Consider the following 19,654-nt stretch of genomic DNA (forward strand, 5'->3'; position numbering starts at 1 on the left):
GTGCTCACCATGGTGTTTGAAAGTTGAAAAAAATCATACGTGCAGCTTGTCCCTTTTTCGACTTGTTCGTATGTGTAGCATATGTAACGATTTAATTTGCGATTACCATGTAAAGCACTCTGATTTGCATTTATATGAAAAACATTTAAGTATTGTGACTTGCAGTGGGATTCAATGTCAACCACCACCACTCAAGGGCTCCGACTCTAGAACCACAGTTAACAATAATGTCAGAAATACGTGCCGGTGTGACATTAGCTTTGTTCCAATGCAACAAAGCCATAAGAAGCGGAGATGGGTCTTTGTTTAATTACAGTAATGTACTCATTGTTTCTGCTTCTGTAAAAGTGGGCATGACTAAATTCATTACTGTTTGCAGCCTGCCAAGCTAATCTCACAGAACAATGACATGCCTCCCACGGCTGGCAGGAGCATGTGGGCAGCGTTTGAAGCGGAACACAGGAAACGGAGCGGCGCTCTCTGTTGAGAGGCACAACTGTGCAACGCCACACAGACACGCGTGGGCCTGCACACATCTGCCCATTCATTTGCACACACCAGGGGTCTCACTTATAAAACAGTGCGTAGGATCCATAACTAACTGTTTGCGTACATTCAAAGAAGGAAATGCACGCACGCCAAAAAATATTCAGATTTATAAAACTTTGCGTACGCCTGCCAGTGAGCTATTTCCTTTTATAAATCCCAAATCAACCTGTAAATGTGCGCAGCTGGTTCAGCCTCACATCCCGCCCTCTACACGCCCACATTCAACCATACATGGTTAATCAAAGCACCTTATGAATGTTGATGAAACATGTTAAATCAAGCCTAGTTGCTGTTGTTAAGTTTCTAAAATGTGCACATTTCCTACTAATACTACTAATAATGAAGTCCATTCTTCCCTAACATATTTTAAAGGTGCACAGAGCATGCGTAAATATCGATGCATACACATTTTCATCACTCTATGAAGAAGCCGCCCTTGGGTTAACTCAACTTTTTGTGTTGAACAGCATGTCACATACTTGCAGCTGCTTCACAGTAAAAACTATCTTGCAGCAAATATTATAGCCCTTTTTCAACATGCACCTCATTGCATAAATGTTTTGGCAATTGCGGATGTTGGTTTTGTGTCTGATACAGCAACGTAGTCACTTTTGTAGAAAGGCCCCTACAGCAATCTTATTCGGCAATGTTACCACCCCTCTCCTTTACTGTACGATCACAATCGTCATTATTCAAGTCTTGAATTGCAAAATACACTAGCATTACTGTCTCGAGGTTGTCTGCTTCACGCCAACTAGTCAAGTTGGAGTTTACGTCCATGTCTGTACAAAATGTCATCATCTCATTGTTTTATCCTATTACATATTTGTGTTAAATTGACAAAATTAGCATATGCTTTTTTAAGTTACAGCCATAAAAAACTTGTTTTATTCGGTCACAGTGACCTTTGACAACCAACATCTAATCAGTTCATCCTCGAGTCAAAGTGGGCGCTTGTGGCAACTTTAAAGACATTCCCTCTGGGTGGTCCTAAGATATGGTGTTCATAATAATGGGAGGGAGAGACGGACAACCCGAAAACATCATCTAACCGTGATGCAGACTGTAAGAGAACAGAAGGCAGTCTTCTTCCTTGGCATTATTATTATTATTATTTTCCAATTCTTTACTGTTATCCAGTGGTGCTACCAGTCTTTCTGTGCAGATCCTGAGTGGTCTGAATGAATCCATAAAGAACATTTACATAACGGCCTCCTTTGTCTGACACAAAGCTATTTCACTTAGATGAAGCCAGCATGGTCTGAAAGGGGCTCATGACAGACTGGGCCATGCACTGCTGCAGTTTCCTACATACTGTATGTGTTATCTGCAAGAAAATAAAACGTTAAGGCACTCAAGGCTTCATGATGATGACTTCTTGTAGACACATAAATCCACAAAAAATAAATGGATTCAAGTATTTATCTTAAACTCAGGTTCCCTTCTTACAGTGAAAAAACACTTTCTGTTATCTTTCTAGTACCCTGTATGCACAAAGAATTGTGACACACTTGGAGGCTTTTCAAATGTCTTTACGTGCTCATAATCGTACCGACTATCCCAAGAACAGTGGCTTGTGGTGAGCGAAACGGTTTCGAGTTAATGTATATAATGCTGCTGGATGTGTACAATGCTGTTTGGCACAGATAATGGTCTTTTCTGTGTGCATAATGTTGTCGGGGGTGTGCATAATGGATTATGTATGCATAAAGCTGGGCAGTGCTCACAGTAGTGTGTATATATATCTCCAACTTACTGCGATCCAGCGGTGCCACCACTCCTTCCCCGAAGATCCTGTCGGGTCTGAATGAAGCCGTAGATAACATTTATAGGCAGTTAATGTCTGAAAAGGGCTTCATGACAGAGAAAGAGGTTTTAGAGAGGGTATGTTCAGAGCTGCAGAAATGAGGTGCAGCTTGGAAACAGCCAGGGTCTGCCAGCGTGGCGGATGAGATGAGCTCGAACGATGGGAGAGGAGAGGCAGGAGAGGAAGAAGCAGCTGGCACCGAACGCCCACCAGGTCAGCAAAACAAACGCACAGACAGACGGAGGAAACATACACACACACACACACACACACTTACTGTGTGCACATGTGCAGTGAATTAAGGAACAAAGATGAACCTTTGACATCTGATCCATGTCTGCCTTTAGGGATGACTGACTTACTGTCATCCCGGCAGGCGAAGTCCCGCCCCTGCCGGTGGACCGCAGTGAGATCTTAATTCGGAAACAATACCTATGTTAGTCAACGAGGTGAGGTGGAAAAGTTGGTTTATTGATAAAAGCAAAAACGACAAAGTGCAACGAAAACAGATTTAAAGAATAAATCATGGAAAGATGGAACATGCACGCAGGAGTCCCTTATAAGGATAAGGATAAGTATTGTCATTGTAAAAACATACAACGAAATTAATTTGGCGACTCATCAGTCAGTACAGCAGCAACAGTTAAAAAGTGTATAAAATAATTAAGACAAGACGATTTAAAACAAGACATTAAGTAAATATATACAAGATCAAACAAGATAAAGCACAGGCATCAATGGCTACAAAGTGAAAAATGTGCTTAGTTAAAGTGTCGTGTTATTGACTATATTTGTTTCACCGCAGCACTGTCCGGTGTGAGCTGGGTGGGGTTTGGGGGGGGGGGGGGGGTGATGGAGGAAACCGCTCTGGGGAAGAAGCTGTTCCTCAGCCTGTTAGTCCGGGTTTTGATGGTCCTGTATCTCCTTCCTGATGGTAGTGGAACAAACAGACTGTGACCCGGGTGTGTGATGTCTGTACAGATGTTGCTGGCCTTCTTCTGGAGGCGGCCAGCATACACGGTGTCCAGGTCAGGCAGGGTAACTCCCACAATCCTCTGTGCTGTTTTAACCACCAGGGCCAGGTCCCTCCTGTTCTCTGCTGTGCAGCTGGCATACCACACAGTAAAGCACTGACAGAGGATGCTTTCAATCACACTTCTGTAGAAGTTAACCAGAAGTGCAGGGGGCAGGCCAGCTTGTTTTAGCTTCCTCAGAAAGAAAAGCCTCTGCTGGGCTTTCTTTACCAGTTATTAATTTAACCCAAACCACAATATTTTCCTAAACCTAGCCAAGTAGTTTTGTCATCATGTTATCCTGGATTAGCTAAACCACGGTTGTTTGACTTGTTTTCTTGTGCTGTATAATAAAACGACAGTGGCGGTTTGATTCACTACATGTACACTGAGTGGAAAGTAGGGGTGTGGACTTCCTTCATTTTAAAATAAAGTACAGTGTATGTAACATTTAAGAAAATAGTTGACACCTACTTTTTAATGAAATATGTGCACATTTTGAAGTTATATGGATCCACCCAAGTATGATTTTTGCTTTGCATTATGAAGTTTAAGTCCTGTAAACTTCCTGCCTTAATGAACTACAACAAAGATACCAGGAATATATTTCCCTTTGATTGCCCCATGAGTGTGTATGAGGAAACGACTCAGGAGATGAGTTATGAGATAAAAAAGGGAGTAGGCCAGATAGATGAGCTTAAGTACTGTCAATCACAGTGAGATGGGTGGCAATTACTCCAATCTTCAGCAGAAGAGTCTTATTCAATTTTATTTGATTAAATCAGCTTTTGTACCTCAGAAATCTCCCCAAATTACCTTAGAATAAAGAAGTTTTCTTTATATGTGCTTTCAAAAGTTACACTCTTGTTCTGCATGTAACTTGTGGATTGCATTTTATTTTTTTTAAAAGATGTCTGTCCTTAAACTCCAGTCCCAAGGGAAATCTATTTTCAGTCCCACAGTCCCAGTAGGTTAAATCTTCTAGGTAACAGAAACAGACATGACACATATTTAAACCAAGCACACAGCTCCTATGCAGGAGTGTCGACTGCGGCCAATTTATGTGACAAATGACCCATCATTTACACCCATTAATCTCTTCCTTAATGTGTCTGGCAGGTGTGCTGTCAACAGGCGCTCTGTGGGGACACGATTTGTGTTGCTCCTCATTATTTTCTCACCTCCTCCCCAAGGCATGGTTAATGGAAATATGTACTTTTAGTTTAATCGGGGCAAGTTAAAGAGGACCTGTCCAGAATGTGTTTTGGATCAGCAGGTAGGTGTTGTGAGCAGGACAGCCGAAGAGCTGCAGAAAATGTGATTTATAGCATTCAACCATCTCATTACCTGGCTGTGGCTGTCAGCTGTCAGTGCGCGCACAAACGCACACACACATATACACAACTTTCCTAAGTTAGTATAGCTACAGGGGGATTGTGCAGTTCAATTGTGTTTCCTCCAAAACCAGGTATAATAACAGACTGTGTGGGTGACTGGCAGATGTTGGCAGTGTGTGTGTGTCTGTGTGAGTCTTCCTCAGCCAAGTCAAATGGGTGAATGGCTGTAAATTGTTGGATGGACTTTAACATTGTGTGCATGCATGTGGATGTAGCCCACTCCTGGCTAATTATACCTCACTGCTAGGTCAGTGAAGAGCAGAGGGATGGACTGTTACTGTACAGCATAAGTGTAGGCAACACAAGTATATCTATAATTTCCCAAAAGTTAACTGAAAACAATCAGCAGACCACTGAAATAATAAAATAAATGACAAAAAAAATGTATAACTCAAGGTCCACTTACTAGATTTCTTCTGGTGCTTTTAGCCATGGGAAAAGCATGTTCCATAGTTAAGTTTCATATCAGCCTCGCATCACGTTTGCAGTAACACACACTGACACATGGTTAACATTGGTTGGAAAAAATGAATGGTTTGTGTCAAAATAATACTGTAACAATGTAACTATCGTAAATAACGACAAACAACAAACGTTTTATCCGCTTAATGATTGATGGTGAAAATAATTGGCACATTAGTTGGTAATAATCGTTGTTTGCAATAATAATTATAACTTAACTGAAACTTCTGTCTTGCAAAAGATCGGTCGCAAAAATACTTAAGTGAATGAAACACACAAGACGCATTTGTTGTATTTATATTCTCTTTTAATATATCTTAAAAAAATGGATATACAATCTGAGAAAGAAACGGTTGAGGATATGAAGAAGAACAAATTGTTAATCTTCTCCTCTGGCCCAAACATGGCATTAGCCCAAGCAGAGATATGGTCGCAATAGCATCCTGGGAGAAATGAACACTGCTAACTGCCAAAGTAAAGGACATATGACAAGTCAGAGTATTAGTAAGGCTAACATTAAGTACAGAGTACAGAGCTACCGTATCCTGGAGGCAACTGCTACCACGACAATGAACTGCCATGGTGATAGGCAGTTACATTAGCCTTCCAGGTTTGAGTGGTCCAACACCATGCTGGAAAATACCACACAACGCCCACATTCACATTTGCTTTCAACGGACCAGGTTATTTTGTCATATTGTGAGGTCCTTTATTTCAGCAGAGTCAGTGTTCCCTGTTATTCGGTTTACTTTCACCTAGAAAACACTAACAATTTGAGCTGCTGAACCCTGGGCCAGAATAACAGGAGCAGCAGCAAGAGGGAACCAGAGCATGCTAACAAGTCACATCATTTCAACACATCATACTTTAACTGTCCACACACCAAGCGCTCACAAACACACACACACACACACACACGCTCAACAAGCACATGATATCAGTCATTGCACACACACACACACACACACACACACACCGTTGACATAAAATCTTCAACAACTAGATTTCTGACATCCTTAGTAAATGCACCACTGGTCAGATCACATAGACTTTGCCTCATGCAGACGTGTGAACACGAAGCTGAATGGAGTGAGAACAGTGTAGATGTTCAGATATACGACTCAAACTGGAGGCACAATGCTAGCTAGGACCAAGTAAAACTCACACACACCCTAGTATACATAGAACACACCCTAGCATACGTAGAACACACCCTCACTGGCTAACTCAGTGACAGCCTCTCTTGCTTTCTCTATCTACCACACATACAAAATGAACACGCAGTTTGTGGCCACAATGGCAGTGGAATAGCAGCACCTACTCAAGTTCACCAGCAAGCTAACAAGTGAGCTAGCAAGCATTGTAGCAAGCAAGCATGCCAACTGGCTACCGAGTGAGCGACTTGTTTACCTTCAGTCATCCGAACCTGTCCGGAGTGCAACACCTCCAATGTACGTACACTTTGTATGGACGTCAAGAACGACGCATAACTGAGGAAAAGTCAGAGTCCTTCGCGCCGAGTGAAAGACTCTGAGCGAGTGAAAGACTCTGAGCGAGTGAGCTAGTAAGCTCACTCGCTGGCGTGTTACCTCACTGGCCTGCTTGCTATCCTACTGTTTTTACTGTATGAACCTCTGCAATTATCTAGAGGTTCACATCCAATGACAGTTAAAACATACAGTTGATACACACACACACAAAGAGAAAGGGAGAACGCAGTTCTGTCCCTCCAGATGAACACACTCTACACGTTAGCTTGGGAAATTCCCACAGCAACCAGAGTGAAAAGGTGTGTACAATGCAGTCCTAACAGTCTTGGGATAGTAAGTTGTCTTTTATTCCATATTGCAGCACGATGACAATGACATGAAACAATAACTGTGAGGTAAAAGTGCCGGCTTTCAGCTTTAAAGGAATACTTCACCCACAAAATGACCATTTGTATATCAGGAGAAATAAAATGTTTTCTTCAAGAATTCAAGTCCTAATTTTAGGACCATGATCGTAAATATACAGATCAATGATATCTTGTTCTTTAGCTGCTAAATGCTAGTTGCTAACTGTGTCTGTTTGCTGTGAAAGGTGAGAATAAACCAAAACAGTAAAGTTTTGGGACTTGGGATTTTAAAAACCTGAATCAGTACTTTAAACTCATAGTCATTGTTTCACATTAAACCCATTGAAGTACAGAGCGACCACACACCAAAATTAGTGCCATTGTCATAGTACTTTCTGATTGCACTGTAGTATGAATGAACCTCTCCATCCTCAACGGAGAGAGGTACATGTGGTTGTGTGTGTGTGTGTGAGTGACACAAGAGGGACTGAGGGAGGAAAAACAACAAAAGGGCAGTGAGGAGAGGTGAAGCTGAACACAGTACAATACATTTGGCTGTGGTTTTAGTAGTTGGACTTTATCCCACTGGAGCTGAACACAAAACAGAGTGTGTATGTGAGTGGTGTGCGTGGGTATGCACATGCAAGGAGAATGACAGACCTGACAACGCGGCCATTCACATGCTGTGTAGTGGAGCCGGAGGCCTGTGTACACGTATGTTTACCTTTTACTGCAGGATGTGATGCTGTGTGTGTTTATGTGAACTCATGCATTTTTCTCTTTAGTGACACAAACATAGCAGGCACTGAAACAGTGAACTGATAGCAACAGATATTCTTTCTCTTAAATTGGTCAATTTTCTTTTCTTCAAATAGCTGAACGCAACTTTATTTTTTTTTTGAGCAACGGTTCATCCCCACATCCCTTGCCAGTCGTTACCGTGGCTCGTCTCTGGCTCAGGGACTCCTCGGGGGAAGCGGCTTCATTCAGTGATTTCGCCACAATGACCGGACATTGAGCGGGACACTCAATCTATTAGGATGATTAAAGCGTAATTTTCTTTTGTATGCAAGTCTTTACTCAAACACATCGTTTTTGTATTTTGTTATTTTTCTGTTTCTTATTATGTTCTTGCAATGTGGAGTTTATTGCAATCTTGTGAACAGCAGGGCAGCAAGGGGAGAGTCAAAGAGTCAGCTGTTGATTGACGTGTGTGTGTGTGTGTGTGTGTGTGTGTGTGTGTGTGTGGGGGGGGGGGGGGGGGGTAGTTGGCCAAGATTAGCAGTTTGGTTGGTTGGTGCAGGCTGACTCAGGAAGCCCATGCTTCTATCATCTGGCGTAGCGCTTGATGTAATCTTGAACCTTACTCCGAAAGTCCTCCTGGATTGGAGAAAGGTAAAGAGAGAGTACGAGAGTTAGATGGAGAAGCTAGATACCACACATTTATAGAAGGCGGATGAGAGTCAAGAGTGGAAAAACTAATATAATCCACCATGTTAAAACAAAAAAAAGACAGTAATTCATCGACATAGGCACACATCTTTGGCCAACTCCCTAATTAGTGTGTATGACGCTTTTTGTTGCTTTAATTTAGAATTTTAAAAGCATATATACTTTTTAGTGCTGGGCAACGATTAAAATATTTAATCGCGATTAATCGCATTGTTATGGCAAAGTTCAATAGTGAATTCAAAAGTAGTGTATTGCGCACTTTTATTTTAAAAGTACCACTATATGAACAAAAGGGCAATAACATTTGGTTCACGAGATGCAGGTAGCATGTTTTATACTTAATGTGAATATAATTCATACTTTGTTGGCATCTTATTCTGAAAACCGGATGTTCGTCTGAAGAAACCGGATGTTGTCTCACGTTCATCTTTCCGCTAACTTTCAAAGTCCTTCGCTCGCTCCCGATCTGTGCCGTTTAAATGCGTTTACCGTGAATTTCAGCATATAGGTGCACTAAAATGTAAGTGTCTGCTGAGTTGACCACGGAGATCTGAGTGTCTGCTGACTTTACCGCAGCGATATCCAGTAGTCTCCAGGGAGAGCAACAGCTGGTGCAGCTTCTCTTTTTATTTCAGCCCCCCCCTCGACCAGAAGCGGAAGTCACCTTTTCTCTACGGCAACCCTGAAGGGACATCATATCTCCAATACAAAACGATAAACATGAGACAGACAGACAGTCTGTTACAATAATAATAAATTAAAAATACTTACCTGTTTTTTTTTGTTGTTTTTTAATTATTATTATTATTTTTTTTTTTCCCCATCTCAAAAGGCTCAAGGACGTACACACGCGCACACACACACACACACCTGACTATAGGATGTTTGCTGGCTTTTATCCCACTGTTCTTGTCATCCTCTTGTTGTTATGTATATGTATTGTCTCTTGTCTTTCAATAAAAAAAAAATAAATTATAATAAATTTTAAAAAATGCGTTAACGCGCGATAAAATAATTGTCGGCGTTAATTAATGAATGCGTTAAAGCGAAATTAACGCGTTAACTTGCCCAGCACTAATACTTTTGCATATTTGACTACGTTCTTTTTAATGTAATTGCATTTTGATCATTCAGAGAACAGCTCATCTAGTGTAGGTGTCTGTGTGAAAGAGTAGCACATTACATCTTATTCATGGTGTCTGTCATTCGAGTTGACTTTCTCCTTCTGGTCGTGTCTGCCCTCTCTAACCCCCTTTCTAGGTTTTCCTCTCCTATTAATCATGCCCCTGCTGGTCGTGCTTGGCTTCTTTCCATCCCTCCGTCACTCCCTTTGACCCATCCCTCCTGGTTACATCTGGCCTGATGGAGCCCTGTGTGACCTCTCCTTCTCCTGGCAGCCCTCTTTCATTTCCTCGGCTCTGTCCCATCATTTCAAGCCTACGTGAATTTCTTCTTCGCCCACTGGTTTGTAACTTGGTTTGTTTGTGTCTACATTCTCTTCATATTTCCTGCAAACTATTTTTTGACACATCAGGCAGAATGTTTACAGTACACACACGATGCCATGGATTTGGTTAAAGGCTGCTATTAATTTGAGCTGCGGCAGCTTTCCCCTCTGAAAGGATTTCCTTTATTCCATCTGTACAGAAAAGTGCACGGCTTAGCAGAACTGCATTGTGGGTCGACACGTTGTACATCATAGGAACTGTCGTAATTGGTCGCACGCTGTCTGCGGCTACGGGGACATTCTTTTTCCGGGATTAATGATGAAGCAGCCGGCATTGTTTCGGCACCGTCAATGTTACACATAGAACTGAATTAGCTATGACTTCCAAGCAAAGACTGCTGAAACAATTCACATTGCTTCTGAACGTGGCTCTGATCAGCAGTTTGATCACACTGTGTCCAATCGGATTTCGATTTTGGAAACAACAAAAAGGTCCCACATCTCAATTTACTCTTAACATCACTAAGATACACTTTAATATTTACCCAGTTTATTTGTAGCTAAACTAACAGTGTACTGCATGTAGAGATATCATTTAGTTTCTATGTTTGCATCCTCCTCTCTCTCTCTCTCTCTCTCTCTCTCTCTCTCTCTCTCTCTCTCTCAACTTGTTAGCCCCATCGCTCCTTCATCAGCACAGCGGTCTGGGTCATAACGTGACGCGTCATGTCCCCGCTGTCCAGCAGCAAATTTCACATGCGAGTGTCCCACACCGACTTCGGTGCACTGATTTACGCCCCAGCTCCGGCGAGGTGGTCACGCACACACTGCTGGGGCTTGAGTCGAGATTCAGAGGACGTGAGAAAAACCGAGAGTCGGAGAGAGAGAGAGACGGGGGAAAAGACGCATGACAGATGACAGACAGGAATGCTGAAAAGCTGCCAGCGCCAAAAACTCCAGCAGCGATGACAGCAGTTTGAGTATCCGTACACAGCAGGATGATGGATTGGCCCCTTTGACGCTGAGGGAGCTCTCCCTCGAGGCCCTATTTTAATTAATGCCACAAGTGCAGCGAACAGAGCAAAGCGGCTGGGGTTTACAGGTGCACGGACTGCGTGGGGATCTCCACGTGCTCGTGCTATGTTGGTTTATTCAGGTAAAACAATGTGAGGGACGACTAGGCTTAACAAATGATGAGGGAAATTCAGAAATTGGCTATTATTATGCAACTGGGAGCTCAGAGATGCTCCCTTCATGTTGAGGCTTCTAATAATCAGATTTGTTGCAGTTTGAGGTCAGTGATTCAATTAATTCAATATTGTTTTTAAACTTAGAGCTCGGAGGCGAGGCGTATAATTCAAGCTGTGAGCAATGTGAAAGGCAGCAGATCGACTACTCAAACATATCTCATTTAAGAGTCCTCGAAGCAACGAACAAATAAATTGAAATGGATTGGACCATAATAACACATTGATAGTATCTATTTCTGTGCTCGCTCTGCGGGCTAATGTGCTCACAAAGACTATGCTGACGCTCAGCTGATATGATGTCGACCAGGATCAGTGTAGGGTGTTAACATGCTAACACTTGCTAATTAGCACAAAACACAAAGTACAGCTGAGTCTGATGGGTATTTCATTAGATTTGCAGGTTTTTGTACATAAACCAGAGTATTAGAGATTACTGGATATTTAATGGAATGGTAGATTGTTGAACCGATTATGGCAGTATACGGAGAGTTGAAGTTACAACGAGGAACTTTTAATTAGTTTTGAAACAGTCTAAATTTTATACTGAGGTATAGGATACTATGGGACCTACATAATTAAATAAGACCATTAGTGAGAAGATTGGCTATTTGTCCATACTTATTGTTATTGCTTGTCATTAATGCTACACGGTCCAATTCCATCTAAATCGAACAAAATCCTACAGGTTCACCAGAAATACCTTCAGCTAAGACTCTACCGGGGCCTCCAGCAGCAACAAGCCCACCGCGGAGAGACCAAGATCTGGCTTTGCTACCGCCTTCGACCTAAAGTCGGGAGCTCCTCCAGCCAGGAGCAGAGTTTCACCTCGCTGCAGCGTCGGTCCCCGCTGGGAGCCAATACTGACACCACGTTGCTGGAGGCCCAGGCCGTATTGATGGGCCCACTGGAGGGAAGGGATGCACGCAAGAACCAGAACCAGGACTAGAACGGAACAATCTGTCAGGTTTTCTAAAATGGAGCCTGGTGCTCAGAAAACACTACCTCGGAAATCAACACAAAATTCTCAAGAAGGATCACCAAAGGCACTAGTATTCATCTTCTGGGCACCATGAATCTTTCACAGCAATCCATCTGACAGTTGTTACACTTCTAATGCTTTCACATGTTGTTAGTCCTGATGGCACTTTCTGCAATATGAATAACTTTTGTCCATCTGTCTGTGTAAAATGGACAGCACGAGTAAATATGGGATGTTTGTCACCGCTCATCTACCCGTCTGTCTCTCTGGCATCTTCTGTCGACCCAGCTGTCTTCTAACAAGCTTTTGCAAACATTTGGGGGAAAATCCACGATAATCCATCCATTTTCCTCCGCTTATCCGGGGTCGGGTCGCGGCGGCAACAGGCCAAGCAGGCTGACCCAGACTTCCCTCTCACCGGCAACATGTTCCAGCTCATTCTGGGGGATCCCGAGGCGTTCCCAGGCCAGCTGGGTGATGTAATCCCTCCAGTGTGTTCTGGGTCTTCCCCGGGGTCTCTTCCCAGTTGAATGTGCCTGGAAAACCTCCAGTGGGAGGCGTCCAGGAGGCATCCTAATTAGATGCCCGAACCACCTCAGCTGACTCCTTTCGACGCGAAGGAGTAGCGGCTCGACTCCAAGCTCCCTCCTGATGACCGAGCTCCTTACCCTATCTCTAAGGCTGAGCCCGGCCACCCTACGGAGGAAGCTCATTTCGGCCGCTTGTAGCCGCGACCTTGTCCTTTCGGTTACGACCCAGAGTTCGTGACCATAGGTGAGGGTAGGAACGTAGACCGAGTGGTAAATTGAGAGCTTTGCCTTCCGGCTCAGCTCCCTCTTCACCAAGACGGTCCGGTGCAGCGCCTGCTTTGCTGCTGCAGCCGCACCGATCCGTCTGTCGATCTCCCGCTCCATCTTACCCTCACTCATGAACAAGACCCCGAGATACTTAAACTCCTTCGCTTGAGGTAGGCACTCCGTCCCCACCTGGAGGGAGCAATCCACCGGTTTCCGGCAGAGCACCATGGCCTCAGATTTGGAGGTGCTAACTCTCATCCCCGCCGCTTCACACTCGGCTGCAAACCGCCCCAGTGAATGCTGGAGGTCACGATCCGAGGAGGCTAACAGGACCACATCATCTGCAAACAGCAGAGAGGCGATCCCGAGACCCCCGAACCTGACGTTCTCCACCCCCAGGCTGCGCCTAGATATCCTGTCCATGAAAGTCACGAACAGGACCGGAGACAAAGGGCAGCACTGGCGGAGGCCAACACCCACCGGGAACGTGTCTGACTTATTGCCGAGAATGCGGACACAGCTCCTACTGCAGTCGTACAGAGACCGGATCGCCCATTGTAACGGGTCCAGCACCCCATACTCCCGCAGCACCCCCCCACAAGAACCCCCGAGGGACCCGGTCGAAAGCCTTCTCCAAGTCCACAAAGCACATGTAGACTGGTTGGGCAAACTCCCAGAACCCCTCCAGTAGTCTTGCGAGGGTAAAGAGCTGGTCCACTGTTCCACGGCCGGGACGGAATCCGCATTGCTCCTCTTGAATCTGAGGTTCGACAAACGGTCGGAGCCTCCTTTCCAGCACCCTGGCATAAGCCTTCCCCGGGAGGCCGAGTAGTGCGATACCCCGGTAATTCGAGCACACTCTCCGGTCCCCCTTTTTGAAAATGGGAACCACCACCCCGGTCTGCCAGTCCATGGGCACTGCTCCCGACCCCCATGCGACATTGAAGAGGCGTGTCAGCCAGGACAGCCCAACTATGTCCAGTGCTTTCAGCATCTCAGGGCGGATCTCATCCACCCCTGGCGCCTGCCGAGGAGCTTTTTGACTACCTCAGCGGCCTCTGCCAGGGATATGGGTGAGCCTCCCCTTAGATCTTGTCGGGTCTAGATGTTGGTCGGGTTTAGGAGTCCCTCAAAGTGCTCTTTCCACCACCCGACGATGTCCCCTGTCCGGGTCAGCAGTCCCCCCCCTGCTGAGAACAGCCTCGGGTAAGCCCTGCTTTCCCTTCCTGAGTCGTCGGATGGTTTGCCAGAACCTCCTTGAGGCCAACCGAAAGTCCTTCTCCATGGCCTCCCCGAACTCCTCCCATGCCCGAGTTTTAGCATTCGCGACCACCGCAGCTGCAGCCCTTCTGGCCTGCCGGTACCTGTCAGCTGCTTCGGGAGACCCCTGGGCCAACCAGGCCTTGAAGGTCTCCTTCAGCTTGATGGCTTCCCTCACCTCCGGTGTCCACCACCGGGTTCTCGGGTTGCCGCCACGACAGGCACCAATGACCTTCCGGCCACAGCTCCTAGCGGCCGCGTCCACAATAGAGGCTTTGAACATGGTCCATTCGGATTCCATGTCCCCAACCTCCCTCGGGATGTGTGAGAAGTTCTTCCGGAGGTGGGAGTTAAAGACCTCCCGGACAGGGTCCTCCGCCAGACGTTCCCAGTTCACCCTCACTACACGTTTGGGCTTGCCGGGTCTTTCCAACCGGTTCCCCTGCCATCTGATCCAACTCACCACCAGGTGGTGATCACTTGACAGCTCTGCTCCTCTCTTCACCCGAGTGTCCAAGACATACGGCCGCAAATCAAATGATACGATTACAAAGTCGATCATTGATCTCCGGCCTAAGGTGTTCTGGTACCAGGTACACTTATGAGCCACCTTATGTTCGAACATGGTGTTCGTTATGGCCAAACCATGGCATGCACAGAAGTCCAATAACAAAACACCATGCGGGTTCAGATCGGGCAAGCCGTTCCTCTCAATCACCCCCCGCCAGGTTTCTCCGTCATTGCCCACGTGAGCGTTGAAGTCCCCCAGGAGAACTATGGAGTCGGTAAGCGGCGCCCTTTCCAGGACCCCTCCCACCGACTCCAAGAAGGCCGGATACTCTGAACTGCTGTTTGGTGCATAAGCACAAACCACAGTCAGAGCCTTGCTCCCCGCAACCCGTAGGCGCATGGAGGCGACCCTCTCGTTCTCCGGGGAGAACTCCAACACAGCGGCGCTCAGCCAGGGGCTCGTGAGTATCCCCACTCCCGCCCGGCGCCTCTCACCCTGGGCAACTCCGGAAAAGGACAAAGTCCAACCCCTCTCCAGGAGCTTGGTTCCAGAGCCAGCGCTGTGTGTGGAGGTGAGTCCAACTATATCTAGCTGGTACCGCTCCACCTCCTGTACCAGCTCTGGCTCTTTCCCCGCTAGCGAGGTGACGTTCCACGTCCCTAGAGCTAGTCTATGCTGCCGGCGATCGGCTCGCCCAGGCCTCCCGCCTGACCCGCCACCCGGTCTGCATTGCACCCGACCCCGATGCTTATCCCTGCGGGTGGTGGGTCCACAGGGTGGCTGCTCCATGCTGTTTATTCGGGCTGAGCCCGACCGGGCCCCATGGGTGAAGGTCCGGCCACCAGACGCTCGCCGACGAGCTTCCCTCCTGGGTCTGGCTCCGGGAGGGTGCCCCGGTTTCCCTGGTCCGGGCGAGGTGACTAAAGTCCGTGGGCTGCTTTTCATTGGGGTCGTTTTGAACCGCTCTTAGTCTGGGCTCTCCCCTGAGACCTGTTTGCCTTGGGAGACCCTACCAGGGGCTAATGCCCCGGACAACATAGCTCCCAGGATCACTGAGCCACTCAAACTCCTCCACCACGTTAAAGTGGCGATTCCACGATAAATGAAGACTTAAACATAAAATGAGGGAGTAGAAGGTTTGGAGGGTGCACAACCCTATTAATGCCATCGCACACAAATTTCCAAGATAAATTTACAGAGATTGTACTACTTTCTTACTCACCCATCCTTCTATCTTACAACAGAAATCTGGCTGAGACTGCAAATGACTCTGGCGTTCATTAGTTTGAAGACTCCAAGCACACCCTGCAGTCGATTACAAACTTTGCACAGCTTACTTTTTTTTTTTCTTGGCTCTATTTCACACTGCAGAAGGCAATTAATTCTCCTCTCCAGCGATCTGTGCAGGTACTCAAAATATGTACCGTCATCTGAAGGGAGGGGATGCAAATTAAACCCTGCGGGTGCAAACAGTTACTTTAAAATCTGCTAAAAGTGGGTAAATAAGCAACGGAAAGCCCCCGCATGGATCAGGTAAGCAGACTGCAAAAGAGGAAAGATGAAGGTGAGGTGTGAACGGGGAATAGAGAATCGAGAGAGATGACCAGGGACGCAGAGGTGTGTGAGAACACTCAACAGTCCTGGGTGTTTTTACACTTCGGCTGGCTGAGGATTTTAGTCAAAATGTCAAAGCCCCCTCGTCACATCTGGTGTGGGTTTCATGTAAGTGAACTCCCAGTGTGGTCTACTGGGATGTCAAAGCCTTGCGCTCCACACTCAAATGTTGAATGATGGCGTCGACTGAGCGTGTCACATCACGACTTTCTTTTAATTTTATGAGGCACTGAGGATGAAGTATAAAGAGAGGTGTAAGTGTTGAGATTATCCACACCGAATACTTGTGTTTGATGACGGACTAAGATTTCATGAAAACACAGATGGCATAGAGGGGAAAAAAAGGCTAGATGGTGTCTTGACTGTTGACCTCTTTTATTGAAAGTATTTAAATTGTTTTCATGTATTTGCTGCTTTGCAAGCCTTCATCAAGAGGACAAGAATCAGTTGGTGGTGCTAACCTTAGCTCTAATGTTATCAGCTCTCTGGCACAGTTTAATACTTAACAATTCCTCAAGTAACATTTCTTTAATGACCCACCACGTGTTCTTTAAAAGGAATACTTCAGCCACAAAATGACCATGTGTATATAAATCGCTCGCCCGTGTTACCTTGAATTCTTGAAGAGAAACCTTGTTGCGAGTAAGCGGATAAAAAGTGCTTTTGTCTCATTTATCCGGCCCTATGCACACTACTTCCTAAATGCACGCATCATCGCTAAAACCTTACTATTTAACACACTTTTCGTACAAATTTGAGTCTGAAGGGTTTTTAATAGTACGTTTTTTTGCAAAGATGCATGTGTTTGGGAAGTAGACAGCATAGGACTGGATAAATATGACTTGGATTATACTGCAGAGTTTGTAAACAAATGTTTTGATATAGTTTTGCTGTTGTTGAACTCGGCCCCTATTCGTTTCAGTTCATCGAGACTTTTCGCCGTTATTTTTCTACTCTTGGTTCACTGTGGAGAAATGTTTTCCTTCAGAATTAAGGCGACACAGGTTGAGTAATTGATTCACAAATGAACCATTGTGGGTGAATTATCCCTGTGAAGCTTTCAGTATTTCTTTTTAAATTGCCTGTATACGTATATAACAAGTAGTAGGAAGTTTGGTTTATTCAACGTATTTATAAACTAAACTGAAGAGAGAGAGAGCTGGGAAAGGGATATGGTTTGCAGGTGTAAGTGTACATAAAACTTATCGTTTATGAAAAGTGAGTTTGAAGTTATTCTGAAGAATGAATCCACATGACTCGTTGGAAGTACGTTTTGGCAATGAGTGGGTTCTTTAAAGTTGTTGGTATTTTTAAAAAGCAAACTCAAGACCTACCTCTTTAGTCTGGTTTTTAATTGAGCTTTAAATATGTATCATTCTTATTATTTATTGTATGTTATCTTTGTAGTCTGGCTTTTAATTGGGCTTTGTTTATGTATATTTTTAATTATTTATTGTTTTTTACCATTTCAGTCTGGGTTTGAATTGGGTGTTATTTCTGTATATTTCTTGCTATTTATTTTGTTTTAACTTATTAGTTTGGCTTTTGAATTGAGTTTTCATTTTTAAATCTTTTTAATTATTGTATTACACCTCTTTAGTCTGTATTTCTGAGCTTCATTTATTTAAAATCCTACCTCTAATGTTTCCTCACCGTAAATTGATATTTATGCCAGCTTCCTGTTTTTTTTTCTTCTTCTGTAAACTCCAGTGGTGGGCCGTCAGGGCCAGCAAAGCCTTCTCAGCTGGCCTAGACAATCACAAAATTATAGCTATTTTATAATTTTTCATACACTACATGTATTCTAAATATTTTTCCCATTAGCTTATTATCTCATTGTAAAGCTACCGTCTTCCTCAGTTGTTCTGCTTCCAGCCTGCAGCGCTGTTTCCAGCGCAGCTTGTTTTAAGTAGAGCTTTTATCCAATCAGATTTCACCTCTGTGTCTCTAGGTAAGAAGAGAGGCCCGATGCCCTCAGACTTACAAGTGAATCCCTTTGCAGTTTAAGTAAATGGGGACGATATTGTTGATTGTCAACAAAACATTTGCAGCCCTCAAACGCATTAAAACGTATTTAGGAAATACAATACTGTCTTCACTGGCGTCCATGAATCGAGAAGGACCTCTTACTGGAACTGAACCGCACCGATGTACTGTACAACCATGCAGTGGCGGGTCGTGCATTTTATACCTAGGCCTTCACTGCTGTCCTGCAGCTGAAATACCACCTTATAACCACATTGTGGCGCCACAGCTATTATTCATTTTTAAGGCTGTAACTATGTACATCTTCGTATTAAACCGTTTGGTACGAGTCGTTTGAATAATGCTAGAGCATTTAGAAAATGCAAAACCTAAATTCAGGAAAATATAATGTTCTCAGCTGGTCTGGCTGTGGGATCCACCATCATTCCTTAATGACAAGCCGCGACCCAAAGAGATTATCATAGGATTTTACTTTCACAACTTGAACGTACTGCTCTGCAATGTCTTTCCTCGTCTCAGTCTCCTGTGTCATGGTGCATCTCACTCAGTCAGAATGCCCATATTTGATTGACTGAATAACTTTAAATTAATCAATAAAGAAAAGAATATTCCTCTTTCTTAACTTCCACCCTCGCGGTAAGTCTGCAACTCCATTTGCAAACCGAAAGTTAGTGCAGCTGCTATCGCACACACACGGAACTGAGACAGCAGCAGAGATCAGAGCTGTCAGCGTGTCCTCTGAAGACCACCGTCTTTCACTGCTTCGCTGCCACTTCGACACTGAACTGACAGAACAGGTACGCTCCATAACGCCTTGTATGTTGACAAATAATAAAAGTTGTGCCCTAAAAAAAAAAAAAATGCTTTAAAGTGGTTTCCCGTCATTTTTCTTGATACTTGTATGTTGACTTCGTCATATAAGACAAATAATGATGAAGTAGTTTGTCTTTGTTTTGTTACATTATTGAGATGAGGTATGTAAAACTGACATCCGAGGGAACGTTAACGGTGAAAACACGTCGTGATTGACGTGGTGATATTCAAACGCAACTGGTCGTTGAATTTATGCATTTAAAGATGACCTTTTTTTTTTGTATTTATGAGAATTCTTGGCCATATTTATATCATCAATAAATAGCTTTGTAAATTTCCCCCCCAAAAATGTTTTGATTTAATCTATCGAGTCGTTTGGCAGTAACCGAACTAGTTGGCGGTCGTTGCAAACTGCTGCCTCAGCACGTACTTTATCATAGTTTTGCTGCTTATAACCAACTAGATACAGAGCTGGATGTA

General features: G+C 44.6%; 1 protein-coding gene across 1 annotated transcript in view; it reads right to left on the reverse strand.

The window, feature by feature from the left end:
* Positions 1 to 5,512: 5,512 nt before the first annotated feature.
* ube2f (ubiquitin-conjugating enzyme E2F (putative)) overlaps positions 5,513 to 19,654 on the reverse strand; it is a 54,021-nt gene continuing 39,879 nt past the window's right edge. Inside the window, exon 10 of the mRNA XM_031877901.1 lies at positions 5,513 to 8,445. Coding sequence (XP_031733761.1) covers positions 8,395 to 8,445 — 51 coding nt within the window. The 3' untranslated portion in view covers positions 5,513 to 8,394. The remainder of the gene's footprint in view (positions 8,446 to 19,654) is intronic.

Source organism: Anarrhichthys ocellatus, unplaced genomic scaffold, assembly GCF_004355925.1.
Source record: "Anarrhichthys ocellatus isolate YVR2014 unplaced genomic scaffold, GSC_Weel_1.0 scaffold154, whole genome shotgun sequence".
NCBI classification, from domain to species: Eukaryota; Metazoa; Chordata; class Actinopteri; order Perciformes; family Anarhichadidae; genus Anarrhichthys; species Anarrhichthys ocellatus.